General features: G+C 56.2%; 1 protein-coding gene across 1 annotated transcript in view; it reads left to right on the top strand.

The window, feature by feature from the left end:
- Nucleotides 1–19,077, top strand: part of LOC147097805 (3',5'-cyclic-AMP phosphodiesterase 4D-like) — a 66,311-nt gene that overhangs the window by 7,227 nt on the left and 40,007 nt on the right. Inside the window, exon 4 of the mRNA XM_085971924.1 lies at nt 77–189. Within this exon, the coding sequence (XP_085828050.1) occupies nt 175–189 (15 nt within the window). The 5' untranslated portion in view covers nt 77–174. The remainder of the gene's footprint in view (nt 1–76; nt 190–19,077) is intronic.

Below are 19,077 nucleotides of genomic sequence, written 5' to 3'. Positions count from 1 at the left end.
AGCATATCCACACCTCTCAGTACGGGTGGGCGGGGGATTGCCAGTTTTAACCGAGCATGTGACACTGTGTTTCCAGATGAAACTTACCAGCAACTGGCCAAGGAAACTCTGGAGGAGCTGGACTGGTGCCTGGACCAGCTGGAGACAATCCAGACCTATCGCTCAGTCAGCGAGATGGCCTCGAACAAGGTAAGAGAGTGTGGGCAGGGGGCGGGAAGGGTTGCAGAGGGTTGGGGGGCAGGGCGTCGGGGGTGGCTGCTGATGTTTCAATGTCTGCCTGAAGCCAGCGTTCCTTCAATAAGGAGGCTTCGAGTCTGACCAGTGCGCATTGGGGCAAACTCTTGGATCTGGGGCAGGCTGGAGCAATGTGGTCTGGAGGGGCCGGAGTGGAGGGTCTGAGTGGTCAGGAGGGGCCGGAGTGGAGGGTCTGAGCGGTCAGGAGGGGCCGGAGTGGAGGGTCTGAGTGGTCAGGAGGGGCCGGAGTGGAGGGTCTGAGCGGTCAGGAGGGGCTGGAGTGGAGGGTCTGAGTGGTCAGGAGGGGCCGGAGTGGAGGTGCTGAGTGGTCAGGAGGGGCCGGAGTGGAGGGTCTGAGCGGTCAGGAGGGGCCGGAGTGGAGGGTCTGAGCGGTCAGGAGGGGCCGGAGTGGAGGGTCTGAGTGGTCAGGAGGGGCCGGAGTGGAGGGTCTGAGCGGTCAGGAGGGACCGGAGTGGAGGGTCTGAGTGGTCAGGAGGGGCCGGAGTGGAGGGTCTGAGCGGTCAGGAGGGGCCGGAGTGGAGGGCCTGAGTGGTCAGGAGGGGCCGGAGTGGAGGGTCTTAGTGGTCAGGAGGGGCCGGAGTGGAGGGTCTGAGTGGTCAGGAGGGGCCGGAGTGGAGGGGCTGAGTGGTCAGGAGGGGCCGGAGTGGAGGGGCTGAGTGGTCAGGAGGGGCTGGAGTGGCCATCAGTGCAGCCACTGTCGAGAGCTGCCAGTTCCAGGTGGACCCCCTTCTCCCGATCGCGCCTCCTGACCGAGGACAGACCCCGTTTCACGTCCTCCCAGAGGTTAGCAGCTCTCAAGCTCTTACACATCCTGATTTGTTGTGCTCAATTTAGTCCGAGTTAGTAGCAGTGATTGACGTGTGAGGTGCAGGATGGGCAGTGCTGCTAGCTTCGGTCATTTCTCTTGATTGAATTGTGGTGCTGCAGTCGAAGTATATCAGTCGGGTGATACCCATCTGCTTTAGAGCTGGACAGTGTAGTTTGGGGCTGACTATAGAGTAACTTTCATAACTCCGAGGTGGACGGTATAAGTGTGGCGTTTGATCCCTGCTGCAGGAGCTGTGATTGGTCTGTCTCTGTCTGTCCTGGGACTGGGCAAAAGGTGGTGTTCATACATTCAGATCAAAGTAAAGTGGCCAACTTGAAGCCAGTCCAAAACCAGGGGTGAAACACCATTAGAAATCTCTACACGAGTGAAACGGGTGTACTTGTACGTGAGCAGGGGCACCGTGGTGAGCAGGGGCACCGTGGTGAGCAGGGGCACCGTGGTGAGCAGGGGCACCTTGGTGAGCAGGAGCACCGTGGTGAGCAGGGGCACCGTGGTGAGCAGGAGCACCGTGGTGAGCAGGGGCACCGTGGTGAGCAGGGGCACCGTGGTGAGCAGGAGCACCATGGTGAGCAGGGGCACCGTGGTGAGCAGGAGCACCGTGGTGAGCAGGAGCACTGTGGTGAGCAGGGGCACCATGATGAGCAGGGTCGCCATGGTGAGCAGGGTCACCGTGATGAGCAGGGGCACCGTGATGAGCAGGGGCACCGTGGTGAGCAGGGGCACCGTGGTGAGCAGGATCACCGTGGTGAGCAGGGGCACCGTGGTGAGCAGGGGAACCGTGGTGAGCAGGAGCACCGTGGTGAGCAGGGGCACCGTGGTGAGCAGGGGCCCCGTGATGAGCAGGGTCACCGTGGTGAGCAGGGTCACCGTGATGAGCAGGGGCACCGTGGTGAGCAGGGGCACCGTGGTGAGCAGGATCACCGTGGTGAGCAGGGGCACCGTGGTGAGCAGGGGCACCGTGGTGAGCAGGGGCACCGTGGTGAGCAGGGGCACCGTGGTGAGCAGGGGCACCGTGGTGAGCAGGATCACCGTGGTGAGCAGGGGCACCATAGTGAGCAGGGGCACCGTGGTGAGCAGGATCACCGTGGTGAGCAGGGGCACCGTGGTGAGCAGGGGCACCGTGGTGAGCAGGGACATCGTGGTGAAGGTGCAAAATAGCTCCTTTTGTTTTATGCATTCTCGGGATGTGGGCATCGCTGGCAAGGCCAGCAATTATTGCCCACCCCTAGTTGCCCTTGAGAAGGTGGTGGTGAGCCGCTGCCTTGAACCGCTGCAGTCCGTGTGGTGAAGGTGCTCCCACAGTGCTGTTAGGGAGGGAGTTCCAGGATTTTGACCCAGCGACGATGAAGGAACGGCCGATATATGTCCAAGTTGGGGGATGGTGTGTAACTTGGAGGTGGTGGTGTTCCCATGCACCTGCTGCCTTTGCCCTTCTCGGTGGTAGAGGTCGCGGGTTTGGGACCAATTGTTTCAGCATGCAAGTTTCCTGATCATCAGTGATTCCTCATCTTGATTGCTTGACACATGGGCAGACTGAGCAGCAGAGCCACACTCACATGGTGTCTAGTCGCCAGTTTTGGATCAGCATTGACAGGTGCCATATGGTGTTGCTGCCCATGTGCGCTGACCACATTAGGTGTTATGAGGCTTGCCTGGACCTTGAAGGACAATGATTGGGCCAAGCTGGCCTAAAGAGACTATTTTCTATTGGGACTATTCCAATGCCCCGTGTCCTAACTCACACCCAGTCCCGTTCACCCATCACCCCCTGTGCTCGCTGCCCCGTGTCCTAACTCACACCCAGTCCCGTTCACCCAACACCCCCTGTGCTCACTGCCCCGTGTCCTAACTCGCACCCAGTCCCGTTCACCCATCACCCCCTGTGCTCACTGCCCCGTGTCCTAACTCACACCCAGTCCCGTTCACCCATCACCCCCTGTGCTCGCTGCCCCGTGTCCTAACTCGCACCCGGTCCCGTTCACCCATCACCCCCTGTGCTCACTGCCCCGTGTCCTAACTCACACCCAGTCCCGTTCATCCATCACCCCCTGTGCTCGCTGCCCGTACCCTAACTCACACCCAGTCCCGTTCACCCATCACCCCCTGTGCTCACTGCCCCGTGTCCTAACTCACACCCAGTCCCGTTGACCCATCACCCCCTGTGCTCACTGCCCGTGTCCGAACTCACACCCAGTCCCGTTCACCCATCACCCCCTGTGCTCACTGCCCCGTGTCCTAACTCACACCCAGTCCCGTTCACCCATCACCCCCTGTGCTCACTGCCCCGTGTCCTAACTCACACCCAGTCCCATTCACCCATCACCCCCTGTGCTCACTGCCCCGTGTCCTAACTCACACCCAGTCCCGTTCACCCATCACCCCCTGTGCTCGCTGCCCCGTGTCCTAACTCGCACCCGGTCCCGTTCACCCATCACCCCCTGTGCTCACTGCCCCGTGTCCTAACTCACACCCAGTCCCATTCACCCATCACCCCTGTGCTCACTGCCCCGTGTCCTAACTCACACCCAGTCCCATTCATCCATCACCCCCTGTGCTCGCTGCCCGTACCCTAACTCACACCCAGTCCCGTTCACCCATCACCCCCTGTGCTCACTGCCCCGTGTCCTAACTCACACCCAGTCCCGTTCACCCATCGCCCCCTGTGCTCACTGCCCCGTGTCCTAACTCGCACCGAGTCCCGTTCACCCATCACCCCCTGTGCTCACTGCCCCGTGTCCTAACTCGCACCAAGTCCCGTTCACCCATCACCCCCTGTGCTCACTGCCCCGTGTCCTAACTCACACCCAGTCCCGTTCACCCATCACCCCCTGTGCTCACTGCCCCGTGTCCTAACTCGCACCCAGTCCCGTTCACCCATCACCCCTTGTGCTCACTGCCCCGTGTCCTAACTCGCACCCAGTCCCGTTCACCCATCACCCCCTCTGCTCACTGCCCCATGTCCTAACACACACCCAGTCCCGTTCACCCATCACCCCGTGCTCACTGCCCCGTGTCCTAACTCGCACCAAGTCCCGTTCACCCATCACCCCCTGTGCTCACTGCCCCGTGTCCTAACTCACACCCAGTCCCGTTCACCCATCACCCCCTGTGCTCACTGCCCCGTGTCCTAACTCGCACCAAGTCCCGTTCACCCATCGCCCCCTGTGCTCACTGCCCCGTGTCCTAACTCGCACCAAGTCCCGTTCACCCATCACCCCTGTGCTCACTGCCCCGTGTCCTAACTCGCACCCAGTCCCGTTCACCCATCACCCCCTGTGCTCACTGCCCCGTGTCCTAACTCACACCCAGTCACGTTCACCCATCACCCCCTGTGCTCACTGCCCCGTGTCCTAACTCGCACCCAGTCCCGTTCACCCATCACCCCCTGTGCTCACTGCCCCGTGTCCTAACTCACACCCAGTCCCGTTCACCCATCACCCCCTGTGCTCACTGCCCCGTGTCCTAACTCACACCCACTCCCGTTCACCCATCACCCCTGTGCTCACTGCCCCGTGTCCTAACTCGCACCCAGTCCCGTTCACTCATCACCCCTGTGCTCACTGCCCCATGTCGTAACTCGCACCCAGTCCCGTTCACCCATCACCCCCTGTGCTCACTGCCCCGTGTCCTAACTCACACCCAGTCCCGTTCACCCATCACCCCCTGTGCTCACTGCCCCGTGTCCTAACTCGCACCAAGTCCCGTTCACCCATCACCCCCGTGCTCACTGCCCCGTGTCCTAACTCGCACCCAGTCCCGTTCACCCATCACCCGCTGTGCTCGCTGCCCCGTGTCCTAACTCACACCCAGTCCCATTCACCCATCGCCCCCTGTGCTCACTGCCCCGTGTCCGAACTCGCACCCAGTCCCGTTCACCCATCACCCCCTGTGCTCACTGCCCCGTGTCGTAACTCGCACCCAGTCCCGTTCACCCATCACCCCCTGTACTCACTGCCCCGTGTCCTAACTCGCACCAAGTCCCGTTCACCCATCACCCCCTGTGCTCAGTGCTCCGTGTCCTAACTCACACCCAGTCCCGTTCACCCATCACCCCCTGTGCTCACTGCCCCGTGTCCTAACTCGCTCCCAGTCCCGTTCACCCATCACCCCTGTGCTCACTGCCCCGTGTCCTAACTCACACCCAGTCCCGTTCACCCATCACCCCTGTGCTCACTGCCCTGTGTCCTAACTGACACCCAGTCCCGTTCACCCATCACCCCCTGTGCTCACTGCCCCGTGTCCTAACTCGCACCGAGTCCCGTTCACCCATCACCCCTGTGCTCACTGCCCCGTGTCCTAACTCGCACCAAGTCCCGTTCAACCATCACCCACTGTGCTCACTGCCCCGTGTCCTAACTCGCACCAAGTCCCATTCACCCATCACCCCGTGCTCACTGCCCCGTGTCCTAACTCACACCCAGTCCCGTTCACCCATCACCCCCTGTGCTCACTGCCCCGTGTCCTAACTCACACCCAGTCCCGTTCACCCATCACCCCCTGTGCTCACTGCCCCGTGTCCTAACTCACACCCAGTCCCGTTCACCCATCACCCCCTGTGCTCACTGACCGTGTGCTAACTCACACCCAGTCCCGTTCACCCATCACCCCCTGTGCTCACTGCCCCGTGTCCTAACTCGCACCAAGTCCCGTTCACCCATCACCCCCTGTGCTCACTGCCCCGTGTCCTAACTCGCACCAAGTCCCATTCACCCATCACCCCTGTGTTCACTGCCCCGTGTCCTAACTCACACCCAGTCCCGTTCACCCATCACCCCCTGTGCTCACTGACCGTGTGCTAACTCACACCCAGTCCCGTTCACCCATCACCCCCTGTGCTCACTGCCCCGTGTCCTAACTCGCACCAAGTCCCAATCACCCATCACCCCCTGTGCTCACTGCCCCGTGTACTAACTCGCACCAAGTCCCATTCACCCATCACCCCTGTGTTCACTGCCCCGTGTCCTAACTCACACCCAGTCCCGTTCACCCATCACCCCCTGTGCTCACTGCCCCGTGTCCTAACTCACACCCAGGCCTGTTCACCCATCACCCCCTGTGCTCACTGCCCCGTGTCCTAACTCACTCCCAGTCCCGTTCACCCATCACCCCTGTGCTCACTGCCCCGTGTCCTAACTCGCTCCCAGTCCCGTTCACCCATCACCCCTGTGCTCACTGCCCCGTGTCCTAACTCACACCCAGTCACGTTCACCCATCACCCCTGTGCTCACTGCCCCGTGTCCTAACTGACACCCAGTCCCGTTCACCCATCACCCCCTGTGCTCACTGCCCCGTGTCCTAACTCACACCCAGTCCCGTTCACCCATCACCCCTGTGCTCACTGCCCCGTGTCCTAACTCACACCCAGTCCCGTTCACCCATCACCCCCTGTGCTCGCTGCCCCGTGTCCAAACTCGCACCCAGTCCCGTTCACCCATCGCCCCCTGTGCTCACTGCCCCGTGTCCTAACTCGCACCCAGTCCCGTTCACCCATCACCCCCTGTGCTCACTGCCCCGTGTCCTAACTCACACCCAGTCCCGTTCACCCATCACCCCCTGTGCTCACTGTCCCGTGTCCTAACTCGCACCGAGTCCCATTCACCCATCACCCCGTGCTCACTGCCCCGTGTCCTAACTCACACCCAGTCCCGTTCACCCATCACCCCCTGTGCTCACTGCCCCGTGTCCTAACTCGCACCAAGTCCCGTTCACCCATCACCCCTGTGCTCACTGCCCCGTGTCCTAACTCACACCCAGTCCCGTTCACCCATCACCCCTGTGCTCACTGCCCCGTGTCCTAACTGACACCCAGTCCCGTTCACCCATCACCCCCTGTGCTCACTGCCCCGTGTCCTAACTCGCACCGAGTCCCGTTCACCCATCACCCCCTGTGCTCACTGCCCCGTGTCCTAACTCACACCACGTCCCGTTCGCCCATCACTCCCTGTGCTCACTGCCCCGTGTCCTAACTCGCACCCAGTCCCGTTCACCCATCACCCCCTGTGCTCACTGCCCCGAGTCCTAACTCACACCCAGTCCCGTTCACCCATCACCCCCTGTGCTCACTGCCCCGTGTCCTAACTCACACCCAGTCCCGTTCACCCATCACCCCCTGTGCTCACTGCCCCGTGTCCGAACTCACACCCAGTCCCGTTCACCCATCACCCCCTGTGCTCACTGCCCCGTGTCCTAACTCACACCCAGTCCCGTTCACCCACACCCAGTCCCGTTCACCCATCACCCCTGTGCTCACTGCCCCGTGTCCTAACTCACACCCAGTCCCGTTCACCCATCACCCCTGTGCTCACTGCCCGTACCCTAACTTGCACCAAGTCCCGTTCACCCATCACCCCCTGTGCTCACTGCCCGTACCCTAACTCGCACCACGTCCCGTTCACCCATCACCCCCTGTGCTCACTGCCCCGTGTCCTATCTCACACCCAGTCCCGTTCACCCATCACCCCTGTGCTCACTGCCCCGTGTCCTGACTCGCACCACGTCCCATTCACCCATCACCCCCTGTGCTCGCTGCCCATATCCTAACTCGCACCGAGCCCCGTTCACCCATCACCCCTGTGCTCGCTGACCTACATTGGCTCCCGGTCCGGCAACGCCTCGATTTCAAAATTCTCATCCTTGTTTTCAAATCCCTCCATTGCCTCGTCCCTTCCTATCTCTGTAACCTCCTCCAGCCCTACAGCCCTCTGAGATCTTTGCAGTCCTCCAATTCTGGCTTCTTGCACATCCCCGATTTTAATCGCTCCACTATTGATGGCCGTTCCTTCAGCTGCCGAGGCCACAAGCGCTCCCTAAACCTCTCCGCCTCTCTCTCCTCCTTTTAGACGCTCCTTAAAACCTCCCTCTTTACCCAAGCTTTTGGTCCCCTGTCCTATAATCTCCTCATGTGGCTCAGTGTCAGATTTTGTTTGATAATCGCTCCTGTGAAGCGCCTCGGGACGTTTTACTACATTAAAGGCGCTGGATAAATACAAGCTGTTGTTGGGAGGAATCAGAATAAAGGTGCCGCTGCTCTAGAAAGAAAAGAGTTGTATTTATGTTCAGCTCTTAGTTTCATCTCTCAGGAACACCTTCACGTAGAATGTGTTATTTCAGTGCTGTAATGGTTGTTATGTAGGTAACTGCACCATTTCCTAAGCTCCCACAAGACAGCAATGACAAGAATGTCCAGTTGATCTGTTTTTGGTGGTGTTGGTTGAGAGAGGAATGTTAGTTGGGACTTCTAACATACTCAGTGGGTAGGTTTTCATCCAGGAGACTGAATGGGTTTTTGTTTCTTCCTGAACTTTGTAGCGATTGTTTGCAGCTGGGCCACTTCAGAGAGGTTTAAGAGTCAACCCTGTAGTGTGGGACTGGAGTCACGTGTAGGCACTGACCGGGTCTAGGCGCAGGTTCCCTGCCCTGAAGAACATCAGTGAATCGACAATCTGCCAGCTTTCACGGTCATTTTCCTGGTGCCAGCCCACAACTTACCAGTTATTTCATTCAGTTCCACAGCTCGCCATTGTGGGGTTTGAACCCACTGCCTCTGGGGTGCCAATCCAGCGCCATAGCCAGGAGATGTTCCTGATATTTATTCGGTATTTCTGATTGTCTCACCCATGTGCACACACAGGCTTTTAGTGAGGTCAGGAATATTTGTGCTGCAACACACTCCATTCACACATCCAGGCTCAAAGTACTCGGGACTAAACGGGTAGAAAGCACCAATACTCCTTCGGGTCCAAGGTCTGCCAACATTACACCTCAATTGCTGTGTAGTGTCCCTTTAAATCACAGTGGGGGTGAAGCGGGGTGTGGCATGGACAGATGTACCCAGCTTCCCCCACGGGCATGTCGAGGGATGTTTCCGGACTTCCCTGACAATTCCACTGGTTAGACCCTCAGCAGAATTCATGCCAGCTGAGAGGTTGTAGAAGTTCCACTGCAGCTGTTAGAAAGGCACCAAATCTTGCTAGACTAGGGTCATCGATTGCAGATAGTCGGCAAGGGCAAAGGCCCTTGCTCATGTAAAACTCCTGCTTGAACCGTGAAATGACCCCAGTCCCCAGAATTTACAACGGGTCTATGGCTTGTGTGTAATGCAGATTACACTTGCACCAGCAGAGTATTCCCCCAAATATCAGGGCAGGTACAGCCCGGGTTAGATACAGAGTCAAGCTCCCTCTACACTGTCCCATCAAACACTCCCAGGGCAGGTACAGCACGGGTTAGATACAGAGTAAAGCTCCCTCTACACTGTCCCATCAAACACTCCCAGGGCAGGTACAGCATGGGTTAGATACAGAGTAAAGCTCCCTCTACACTGTCCCATCAAACACTCCCAGGGCAGGTACAGCACGGGTTAGATACAGAGTAAAGCTCCCTCTACACTGTCCCATCAAACACTTCCAGGGCAGGTACAGCATGGGTTAGATAAAGAGTAATGCTCCCTCTACACTGTCCCATCAAACACTCCCAGGGCAGGTACAGCATGGGTTAGATACAGAGTAAAGCTCCCTCTACACTGTCCCATCAAACACTCCCAGGGCAGGTACAGCATGGGTTAGATAAAGAGTAATGCTCCCTCTACACTGTCCCATCAAACACTCCCAGGGCAGGTACAGCCCATGTTAGATACAGAGTAAAGCTCTCTCTACACTGTCCCCATCAAACACTCCCAGGGCAGGTACAGCACGGGTTAGATACAGAGTAAAACTCCCTCTACACTGTCCCATCAAACACTCCCAGGGCAGGTACAGCATGGGTTAGATAAAGAGTAAAGCTCCCTCTACACTGTCCCATCAAACACTCCCAGGGCAGGTACAGCCCATGTTAGATACAGAGTAAAGCTCTCTCTACACTGTCCCCATCAAACACTCCCAGGGCAGGTACAGCACGGGTTAGATACAGAGTAAAGCTCCCTCTACACTGTCCCATCAAACACTCCCAGGGCAGGTACAGCCCGGGTTAGATAGAGAGCAAAGCTCCCTCTATACTGTCCCCATCAAACACTCCCAAGGCAGGTACAGCCTGGGTTAGATACAGAGTAAAGCTCCCTCTACACTGTCCCATCAAACACTCCCAGGGCAGGTAAAGCCCGGGTTAGATACAGAGTAAAGCTCCCTCTGGACTGTCCCATCAAACACTCCCAAGGCAGGTACAGCCCGGGTTAGATACAGAGTAAAGCTCCCTCTACACTGTCCCATCAAACACTCCCAGGGCAGGTAAAGCCTGGGTTAGATACAGAGTAAAGCTCCCTCTACACTGTCCCATCAAACACTCCCAGGGCAGGCACAGCCCGGGTTAGATACAGAGTAAAGCTCCCTCTACATTGTCCCATCAAACACTCCCAGGGCAGGTACAGAACGGCTTAGATACAGACAAAAGGTCCTTTATGCATCCTGATAACATCCCGGCTGTAGTGCTGAAGACCTGTGCTCCAGAACCGGTCATACCCAAAGTTAAGCTGTTCCATTGCAGTTACAACGCTGGCATCTACCTGACAATATGGAAAATTGCCCAGGTATGTCCTGTCCACAAAAAGCAGGACAAATCCAACCCGACCAATTACCTACATCAGCCTACTCTCAATCTTCAGCAAAGTGATGGAAGGTGTCATCGACAGTGCTATCAAGTGGCATTTACTCACCAATAACCTGCTCACTGATGCTCAGTTTGGGTTCCGCCAAGACCACTCGGCTCCAGACCTCTTACAGCCTTGGTCCAAACATGGACTAAGGAGCTGAATTCCAGAGGTGAGGTGAGAGAGACTGCCCTTGACACCAAGGCAGCATTTGACTGAGTGTGGCATCAAGGAGCCCTAGTAAAACTGAAGTCAGTGGGAATCGAGGGTAAAACTCTCCACTGGCTGGAGTCATACCTAGCACAAAGGAAGATGGTTGTGGTGGTTGGAGACCAATCATCTCAGCCTCAGAGCTGCAGGAGTTCCTCAAGGCAGTGTCCTAGGCCCAACCATCTTCAGCTGCTTCATCAATCACCTTCCCTTCAGCATAAGGTCAGAAATGGGGATGTTCGCTGATGACTGCACAGTGATCAGCTCCATTAGCAACTCCTCAGATAATGAAGCAGTCAGCATCCAGGCTTGGTCTGTTAAGTGGCAGGTAACATTCACATAAACAAGTGCCAGGCAATGACCATCTCCAACAAGAGAGTCTAACCACCTACCCTTGACATTCATTGGTATTACCATTATCAAATCCGCCACCATCAACATCCTGGGTATCATCATTGACCGGAAACTTAAATGGACCAGCCACATAAATACTGTGGCTACTAGAGCAGATGTAGAGGCTGGACATTCGGCAGCGTGTGGCTCACCTCTTGACTCCCCAAAGCCTCTTCACCACCATCAAAACACAAGTCAGGAGTGTGATGGAATACTCTCCACTTGCTTGGATGAGTGAAGCTCCAACAAAACTCAAGCCCAACACCATCCAGGACAAAGCAGACAGTTTTTTTTAATTTGTTTGTGGGATGTGGGTGTCGCTGGCAAGGCCAGCATTTATTGCCCATCCCTAATTGCCCTGGAGAAGGTGGTGGTGAGCCGTCTTCTTGAACCGCTGCAGTCCGTGTGGTGAAGGTGCTCCCACAGTGCTGTTAGGTAGGCAGTTCCAGGATTTTGACCCAGCGACGATGAAGGATCTGCGATATATTTCCAAGTCAGAACAGTGTGTGACTTGGAGGGGAACTTGGAGGTGGTGGTGTTCCCATGCGCCTGCTGCCCTTGTCCTTCTAGGTGGAAGAGGTCGCGGGTTTGGGAGGTGCTGCCGAAGAAGCCTTGGCGAGTTGCTGCAGTGCATCTTGTAGATGGTACACACTGCAGCCACGGTACACCGGTGGTGGAGGGAGTGGATGTTTAATGTGGTAGATGGGGTGCCAATCGCAGCTTACCACCTTCTCAAGGCAATTAGGGACGGGCAATAAATGCCGGCCTTGCCAGCGACGCCCACATCCCAAGAATGAATATAAAAGAACACGCCCAAGGCAGGAATATAGTAAAACTCCTTCACCAACAGTGTACCTCAGCATCAATCCCTCAAGAGGTTATTCTTCTACACTACTCTGGCATTTTCCCCACACCAGCCATCCAGTCGCTTTTTTGAGTGAGACTGTTGATTTATTGCCAATTAGTGCTGAATTGGGAATGTTTTTGTGCCATGTGTCCAAGCTCACTGGGAATTGGGCCGAGACTGTCTAACCTCGTATCACCACCAGACCGAGGAGACTTTCATCTCAGGCGTGAGCTGGGTTTGAACGCAGCTCCGAGAGGGGAAAGGCTGGAGTCTAACCCATTGCACCACTCAGCAAGAACTTGAAAGGGTTAAAATTGCATGATTTGGGATGGGGTCCACCTCAGCCTGTTTACGTCATCACTTTTCCATATCACTCCAGTGAGATGAGGGCTAATGGGATTTAAACGGTGCCACATGTGCTATCAGGAGGAGGAATTCAGACATTGAAGGGTATTTACCACGTCACTGGGTCTGAGTCTGAGCACAGCAATCACTGGCGAACGCTACCTACTTGTACTTTCAGCTTGTATTAACAAGAGTTGAGTTAGACGCTGGTTAGCCAGTGAGGCCCATATTAACCCTTTAACCATGAGCAAGTTTAACAAATTACACATGAGCTGGCTCCAGTAAGAGGGGCACATGAGCATTAAATCACCCACCCCACTCATTGTTCGTACCCTACCCCCAGTTGTCAGAATTCCCTCTGCACTGAAGGTGCTGTCCAGGCTAGTGCACGTGTTGTAATCTGGATCATTGTCACTCCGAGCTCTGCATCAAAACCAGTTTGAATCTCGGAGTGTGTAATCACCCATTGCCTGAACCTGTAACTACAGACCTGTCAGTGAAGTAAGAAAGAACTTGCATTTATATAGCGCCTTTTACAACCCCAGGACATCCCAAAGCGCTTTGCAGCCAATGAAGTATTTTTGAAGTGTAGTCACTGTTGTAATGTAGGAAATGCAGCAGCCAATTTGCGCACAGCAAGCTCCCACAAACAGCAATGTGATAATGACCAGATAATCTGTTTTTTAATGATGTTGGTTGAGGGATAAATATTGGTCCAGGACATCAGGGAGAACTCACCTACTCTTCTTCAAAATAGTGCCGTGGGATCTTTTACATCCACCTGAATGGGCAGATGGGGCCTCGGTTTAATGTCTCATCCAAAAGACAGTGCGGCGCTCCCTCAGTACTGCCCCTCCGACAGTGCGGCGCTCCCTCAGTACTGCCCCTCCGACAGTGCGGCACTCCCTTAGTACTGCCCCTCCGACAGTGCAGCGCTCCCTCAGTACTGTCCCCCCGACAGTGCGGCGCTCCCTCAGTACTGTCCCCCCGACAGTGCGGCGCTCCCTCAGTACTGTCCCCCCGACAGTGCAACGCTCCCTCAGTACCACCCCTCCGACAGTGCAGCACTCCCTCAGTACTGCCCCCTCCGACAGTGCAGCACTCCCTCAATACTGCCCCTCCGACCATGGAGCGCTCTCTCAATACTGCCCCTCCGACTTTGCAGCGCTCCCTCAGTACTGCCCCTCCAACCGTGCAGCGCTCCCTCAGTACTCCCCCTCCGACAGTGCAGCACTCCCTCAGTACTGCCCCTCCAACAGTGCGGCACTCCCTCAGTACTGCCCCTCCGACAGTGCAGCACTCCCTCAGTACTGCCCCTCCGACAGCGCGGCGCTTCCTCAGTACTGCCCCTCCGACAGTGCAGCGCTCCCTCAGTACTGCCCCTCCGACAGTGCAGCACTCCCTCAGTACTGCCCCTCCGACAGCGCGGCGCTTCCTCAGTACTGCCCCTCCGACAGTGCGTGGAGCTCAGTACTGCCCCTCCGACAGTGCAGCGCTCCCTCAGTACTGGCACCGGAACTGTCAGCCTGTATAATGTGTTCAAGTCTCTGGAGTGGAACTTAAACCCACGACCTTCAGACTCCGAGGCAAGAGTGCTCCCAGAGTACTGCAGTCCCCTCCATTAACCAGGGCTCGTGTGGGCTCTCCAGCACCTGCAAACTCACGCCCGCACTTTGGGTTTCCTGGCACTGAATCCCCTCCCTTGCTCCTTCATCATCGGCCAAAGCTGCTACTGGGCTGAAATGCCTATTGAAGTTCTCCAAAGGTTTTGAATATTGTTGTCCCCCTATTATGATGCTCCCCTTTAATTGCCCCATCCCATTAACTTTCACTTACACACAACTTTCCGCTCCCCCCACTCCCTACACAGTCCTAATCTGCACTTGTGCTAACGAGCTGACCCAGGAAAATTGAGCACAAACAGCGCCTTCAAAACCCAGGGACAGCCATTTCAGTTAACGACAAAAGAGGGAGGTCTTGGATAAAAGGACCAAGAGATAGATGGGAGAGAGAGAGAGAGAGAGTCAGAGAGAGAGAAAGACTGTCGGAGCGAGTCAGAGAGAGAGAGAGTGAGAGAGTCAGAGAGAGAGAGTCAGTGAGAGAGAGTCAGAGAGAGAGAAAGACTGTCGGAGCGAGTCAGAGTGAGAGAGTCAGAGAGAGAGAGTCAGTGTGAGAGAGTCAGAGAGCGAAAGAAAGACTGTCAGGGAGAGAGAGAGAGAGAGAGAGAGAAAGACTGTCGGAGCGAGTCAGAGAGAGAGAGTCAGAGAGAGAGAGTCAGTGAGAGAGAGTCAGAGAGCGAAAGAAAGACTGTCAGGGAGAGAGAGAGAGAGAGAGAGAAAGACTGTCGGAGCGAGTCAGAGAGAGAGAGTGAGAGAGTCAGAGAGAGAGAGAGTCAGTGAGAGAGAGTCAGAGCGAAAGAAAGACTGTCAGGGAGAGAGAGAGAGAGAGAGAGAGTCTGAAAGAGACACCGAGTGAGAGAGACCGACAGATAGAGCGACAGACAGAAAGAGAGAGACAGAGAAAGAGATAGATGACAGATAACAAGAGGTAAAATAAATTATATAGAGAGCGATCAGGCAGATAGCAGCAGAGATTAATTTGCAGCAGGGAATTGGCTGGGACTGCCCCTTTAATGAACGCACTCTGGTATTATGCCCCTCCCTCTCTGGTGGTAATTTCAGAGGGGTAATAAGAGAGACAATCTGGGGGTTATTAGAGTTCAGCAGTGGCTGGTTGTGGCAGTGGTGTGTGTGCCCCCTGGTGTAGTGCTGCTGCACACCTCCCTCCCTCCTCTCTCTCTCTCACTCCCTCCCCCTATTTACATCACCGACTGCAGTGAGGATACAGGAGCAGCTCGCAGACACTGTCTGTGCTGGGCTGCCATAGGAGGAGACTGCAAACAGTGTACATTCCAGACATCCAGGAGAGAGCGAGAGGCCGGCATATCCGTGAAAGGCCTCCAGGACTGGGAATGATGATCAATAAGGTTGAGGCACAGTGACTCCTGTGTCATTACAGAGCGGCTGACTGTGGTACCCAGAGAGAGAGAGAGAGGCTCCATTTTACGATGCTGTTTCCCTGGATTTAATGTGACAAGCCTTGTGCTTCACCTTGCTGAGTGCTGGAGGTTTTATTTATTGTCAGTTTTTGTTGTTTGAAGATGTGATAATGAGGAGAGCCCAGTAGTTTCTCTCTCCTCTCCACCACACTGCAGTGTACTGTGGGTAGTCAGAGTCTGCAGTGCAGGGGAGACATCTTGTCACTGGCTGCTGCTGGCTTCGGCCTAGCTGAGCAGGCGCCTCGCCTGGCCTGCTTTGCCCCATCAAGTGCCAAGCGTCGTCAGGGAAGGGTGGACCGAACAGGAAGAGTGGCTCGTGAGAGTACAAAGCCGGTGTCACGAGCAGCACCTTGGACAGCATGCCAGAGATAGGTCCATCAGCTGAGGTCACGCCGAACTCCAAGGAGATGCCAAGTGTACTGGATGAGATCTAAAAGCTCGGAGCCTTCTCTCCCTCGTAACTGGTTTAGGGAAGGCTGGAGAGGCTGTGATGTGAACAGGCCCTGGACGAGTTGCCGCAGAGATCCCCAACAGTGCAGGTGTTCAGCCGAGACTGCCCGACAGGCAGATCTATAAATTCCACAGGAGTGCCAGACCCTGACAGAAGATGCCACTGGTTGACTTTTTTTGTGAGACGTGCTCTAAGCCGTGGCTGGTAGCCTGGTGGGATCAGGTAGGACTCTGCTTCTCTACTTCATCTATTCGCCATTTCACTCGCTTTCATCGGGCCACCTCCTTCTGTCACAGGACTGGTGAGCAAGTTCCAGACTTTCCCCTGACTTTCTGATTGTAATTTGTCCCCCTCCTGCCACTGATTAAAACTTGCCAGAAGTGTGTGTGGTGGATTTGATCTTGGGGCAGGACTGTGCTCAGTCCCATCACCTTCCTCCGCCGCCTGGGATCGAGAACCAATTCTGCTTTTAAATTATAAGTTGCTGCAGGTGCTCCCATTATCTCATTATTGTCAGAGTTCGCAAACCTTCCTGGACTTGTGTCTTTGTTCCCCACCACGGAGGCTCGGGGTGGGTAGGGGTGTCACAGAAACTGGGAAATGGAAAGATAACCTTCACAGTGCTGAAGCACAGTCTGTAATTCCCTCCAGCTGGCCATAAAGCTCAGCAGTGCCCTCCTGTTCCACACACTGGCCTGACTGGTGAGGGGGTGAAGGCAGCTGTCCATCCGGTGCCAGGCTGGCTTCCAGTACACCCGACAGCTGGTGCTCAGTGGGTGAATACACTGCCCCCAGAGAGGCACGGATCCATCCCCAGCCTCCACTCAGTTAACTGACCCCAGTCTGTGTCACCCTCGGTTAGGGAAGGAATACGCTCCTGAGAAGCGCCTTGGGATGTTTTACTACATTAAAGCTGCGATATAAATGCAGGTGGTTGTTGTTGTTGATGTGCAGCATGTGTGGGCGTTACGAGAGGGCAGGATCAGGCTGGAATGTGATGCCCCCATGGTCCAATAGCCGAGCAGTACTCGGTGTCTGGACTCATGGCCAGGAGGGTGAGCCAGGAGCTGGTGCCCAGACTCACTGCTTTCAGGAGAGGTGGGGGGAAAAGTACCTAATATATACATTGATATTTATATGGCTACAAGTATGTAAAAGTTTGAGATTTTTCATGATTCAAGTGTCAGACTTTGTCACATTCAAATATCTGTAATAATTTAAAAAGGAATTATGAAAGCTAGTTATTTCTGGCTGGTTACTTCTGACCTCTGATTGACCTCTGGATCTGTCCACAGGCTGTTGGCCTCAAATTCATAAAATCATGGAATGGTACAGCACAGAAGGAGGCCATTCGGCCCATCATGCCTGTGCCGGCTCAGAACAAGCTCTCCAATTAATCCCACTCCCCCCTGCTCTTTCCCCACAGCCCTGCAATTATCGCCCCTTCAAGTATTTATTCGATTCCCTTTTGAAAGTTACTATTGAATCTGCTTCCACCGCCCTTTCAGGCAGCGCGTTCCAGATCACAACAACTCGCTGTGCAAAAAATTCTCCTCATCTCCCCTCTGGATCTTTCACCAATCACCTTCAATCTGTGTCCTCTGGTTACCGACCCTCTGCCACTGGAAGCAGTTTCTCCCGATCTGCTCGATCAAAACCTCATCATTGATGTCAGGAAGCAACAAAATGAGACCCTGGGCTCCCGAGGACACGGCAGATTACACACAACATTTACCAGCAGGCTGGGCTCGTGTGGAGCATAAACACTGGCCTGGACCTGTTGGGCCGAATGGCCTGTTTCTGTGCTGTAAATTGTGGAATAATACATTTGTTGGTCACATGGTGTATCACTGCCGTCCCTGTAAACAACGCACGCTCCAACTTACTGTCAGCCTCTCCACCCAGCTCCACTCACTGGTTCACACTCTGAACTGAATGTGGTTCAACCACTTCTGTTCACACAGAGGGTGCACAACAGCAAGTGATCCAACCCGGCTAACTCAACCCAACCCGGCCCGGCCCCACACACCCCAGCCCGGCCTGGCCCAGCCTGGCCCCACACACCCCAGCCCAGCCCGGCCCCACACACCCCAGCCTGGCCCAGCCCGGCCCCACACACCCCAGCCCGGCCTGGCCCAGCCCGGCCCCACACACCCCAGCTCGGCCCCACACACCCCAGCCCAGCCTGGCCCAGCCCGGCCCCACACACCCCGGCCCGGCCCGGCCCGACCCCACACACCCCGGCCCGGCCCGGCCTCACACACCCCAACTCAGCTCAGCCTAGCCCCACACAGCTCAGCCTGGCCCGGCCCAGCCCCACACACCCCAGCCCGGCACGGCCCCACACACCCTGGCCCAGCCCGGCCCCACACACCCCAGCTCGGCCCGGCCCCACACACCCCAGCCCAGCCTGGCCCAGCCCGGCCCCACACACCCCAGCCCGGCACAGCCCCACACACCCCGGCCCGACCCCACACACCCCGGCCCGGCCCGGCCTCACACACTCCAACTCAGCTCAGCCTAGCCCCACACAGCTCAGCCTGGCCCGGCCCAGCCCCACACACCCCAACCCACCTCAGCCCAGCCTGGCCTGGCCCAACCCAGCCCAGCCCGGTCCAGCCCAGCCCAGCCCCAAACACCCCAACCCACCTCAGCCCGGCCTGGCCCGGCCCGGCCAAACCCAGCCTAGCCCGGCCTAGCCCAGCCCAGCCCCACACAGCCCAGTCCAGCCCAACCCAGCTCGCTTCCTCAAACAGTCTCAGATTGATGAAAGCATCTGGCTATTGTCTTGTACTTTGATCCCTTTTTATGTTCATGGTGCTATATCAATGCAAGTTGTTGTTGTAATGTGCTGTTATCTCATGTGGAAGGGTCTCCGTCAGTGTATATGATGTGTTCATGAGCCTCTCCCAGATGTTTAAGATGACCTTTAGAAGACCCTCCGATTGTAATGATAATGATTTGTGGTTGAGGTGACTGGGTAACTCAGTATATCGAGTAGCGACCTTTCCTTTTTCCTAATTCCGCCTCCTGTCCTGGCTTTGGTTCTATGGGTGCTGGGCACCACCCTGTACCCCATCCAGGTGCCCATTCTTCACGTGCTAGTCTA

Source organism: Somniosus microcephalus, chromosome 31, assembly GCF_052327205.1.
Source record: "Somniosus microcephalus isolate GS21.2 chromosome 31, FLI_Smic_1.0, whole genome shotgun sequence".
NCBI classification, from domain to species: domain Eukaryota; kingdom Metazoa; phylum Chordata; class Chondrichthyes; order Squaliformes; family Somniosidae; genus Somniosus; species Somniosus microcephalus.
This window is presented reverse-complemented; position numbering and strand designations above follow the sequence as displayed.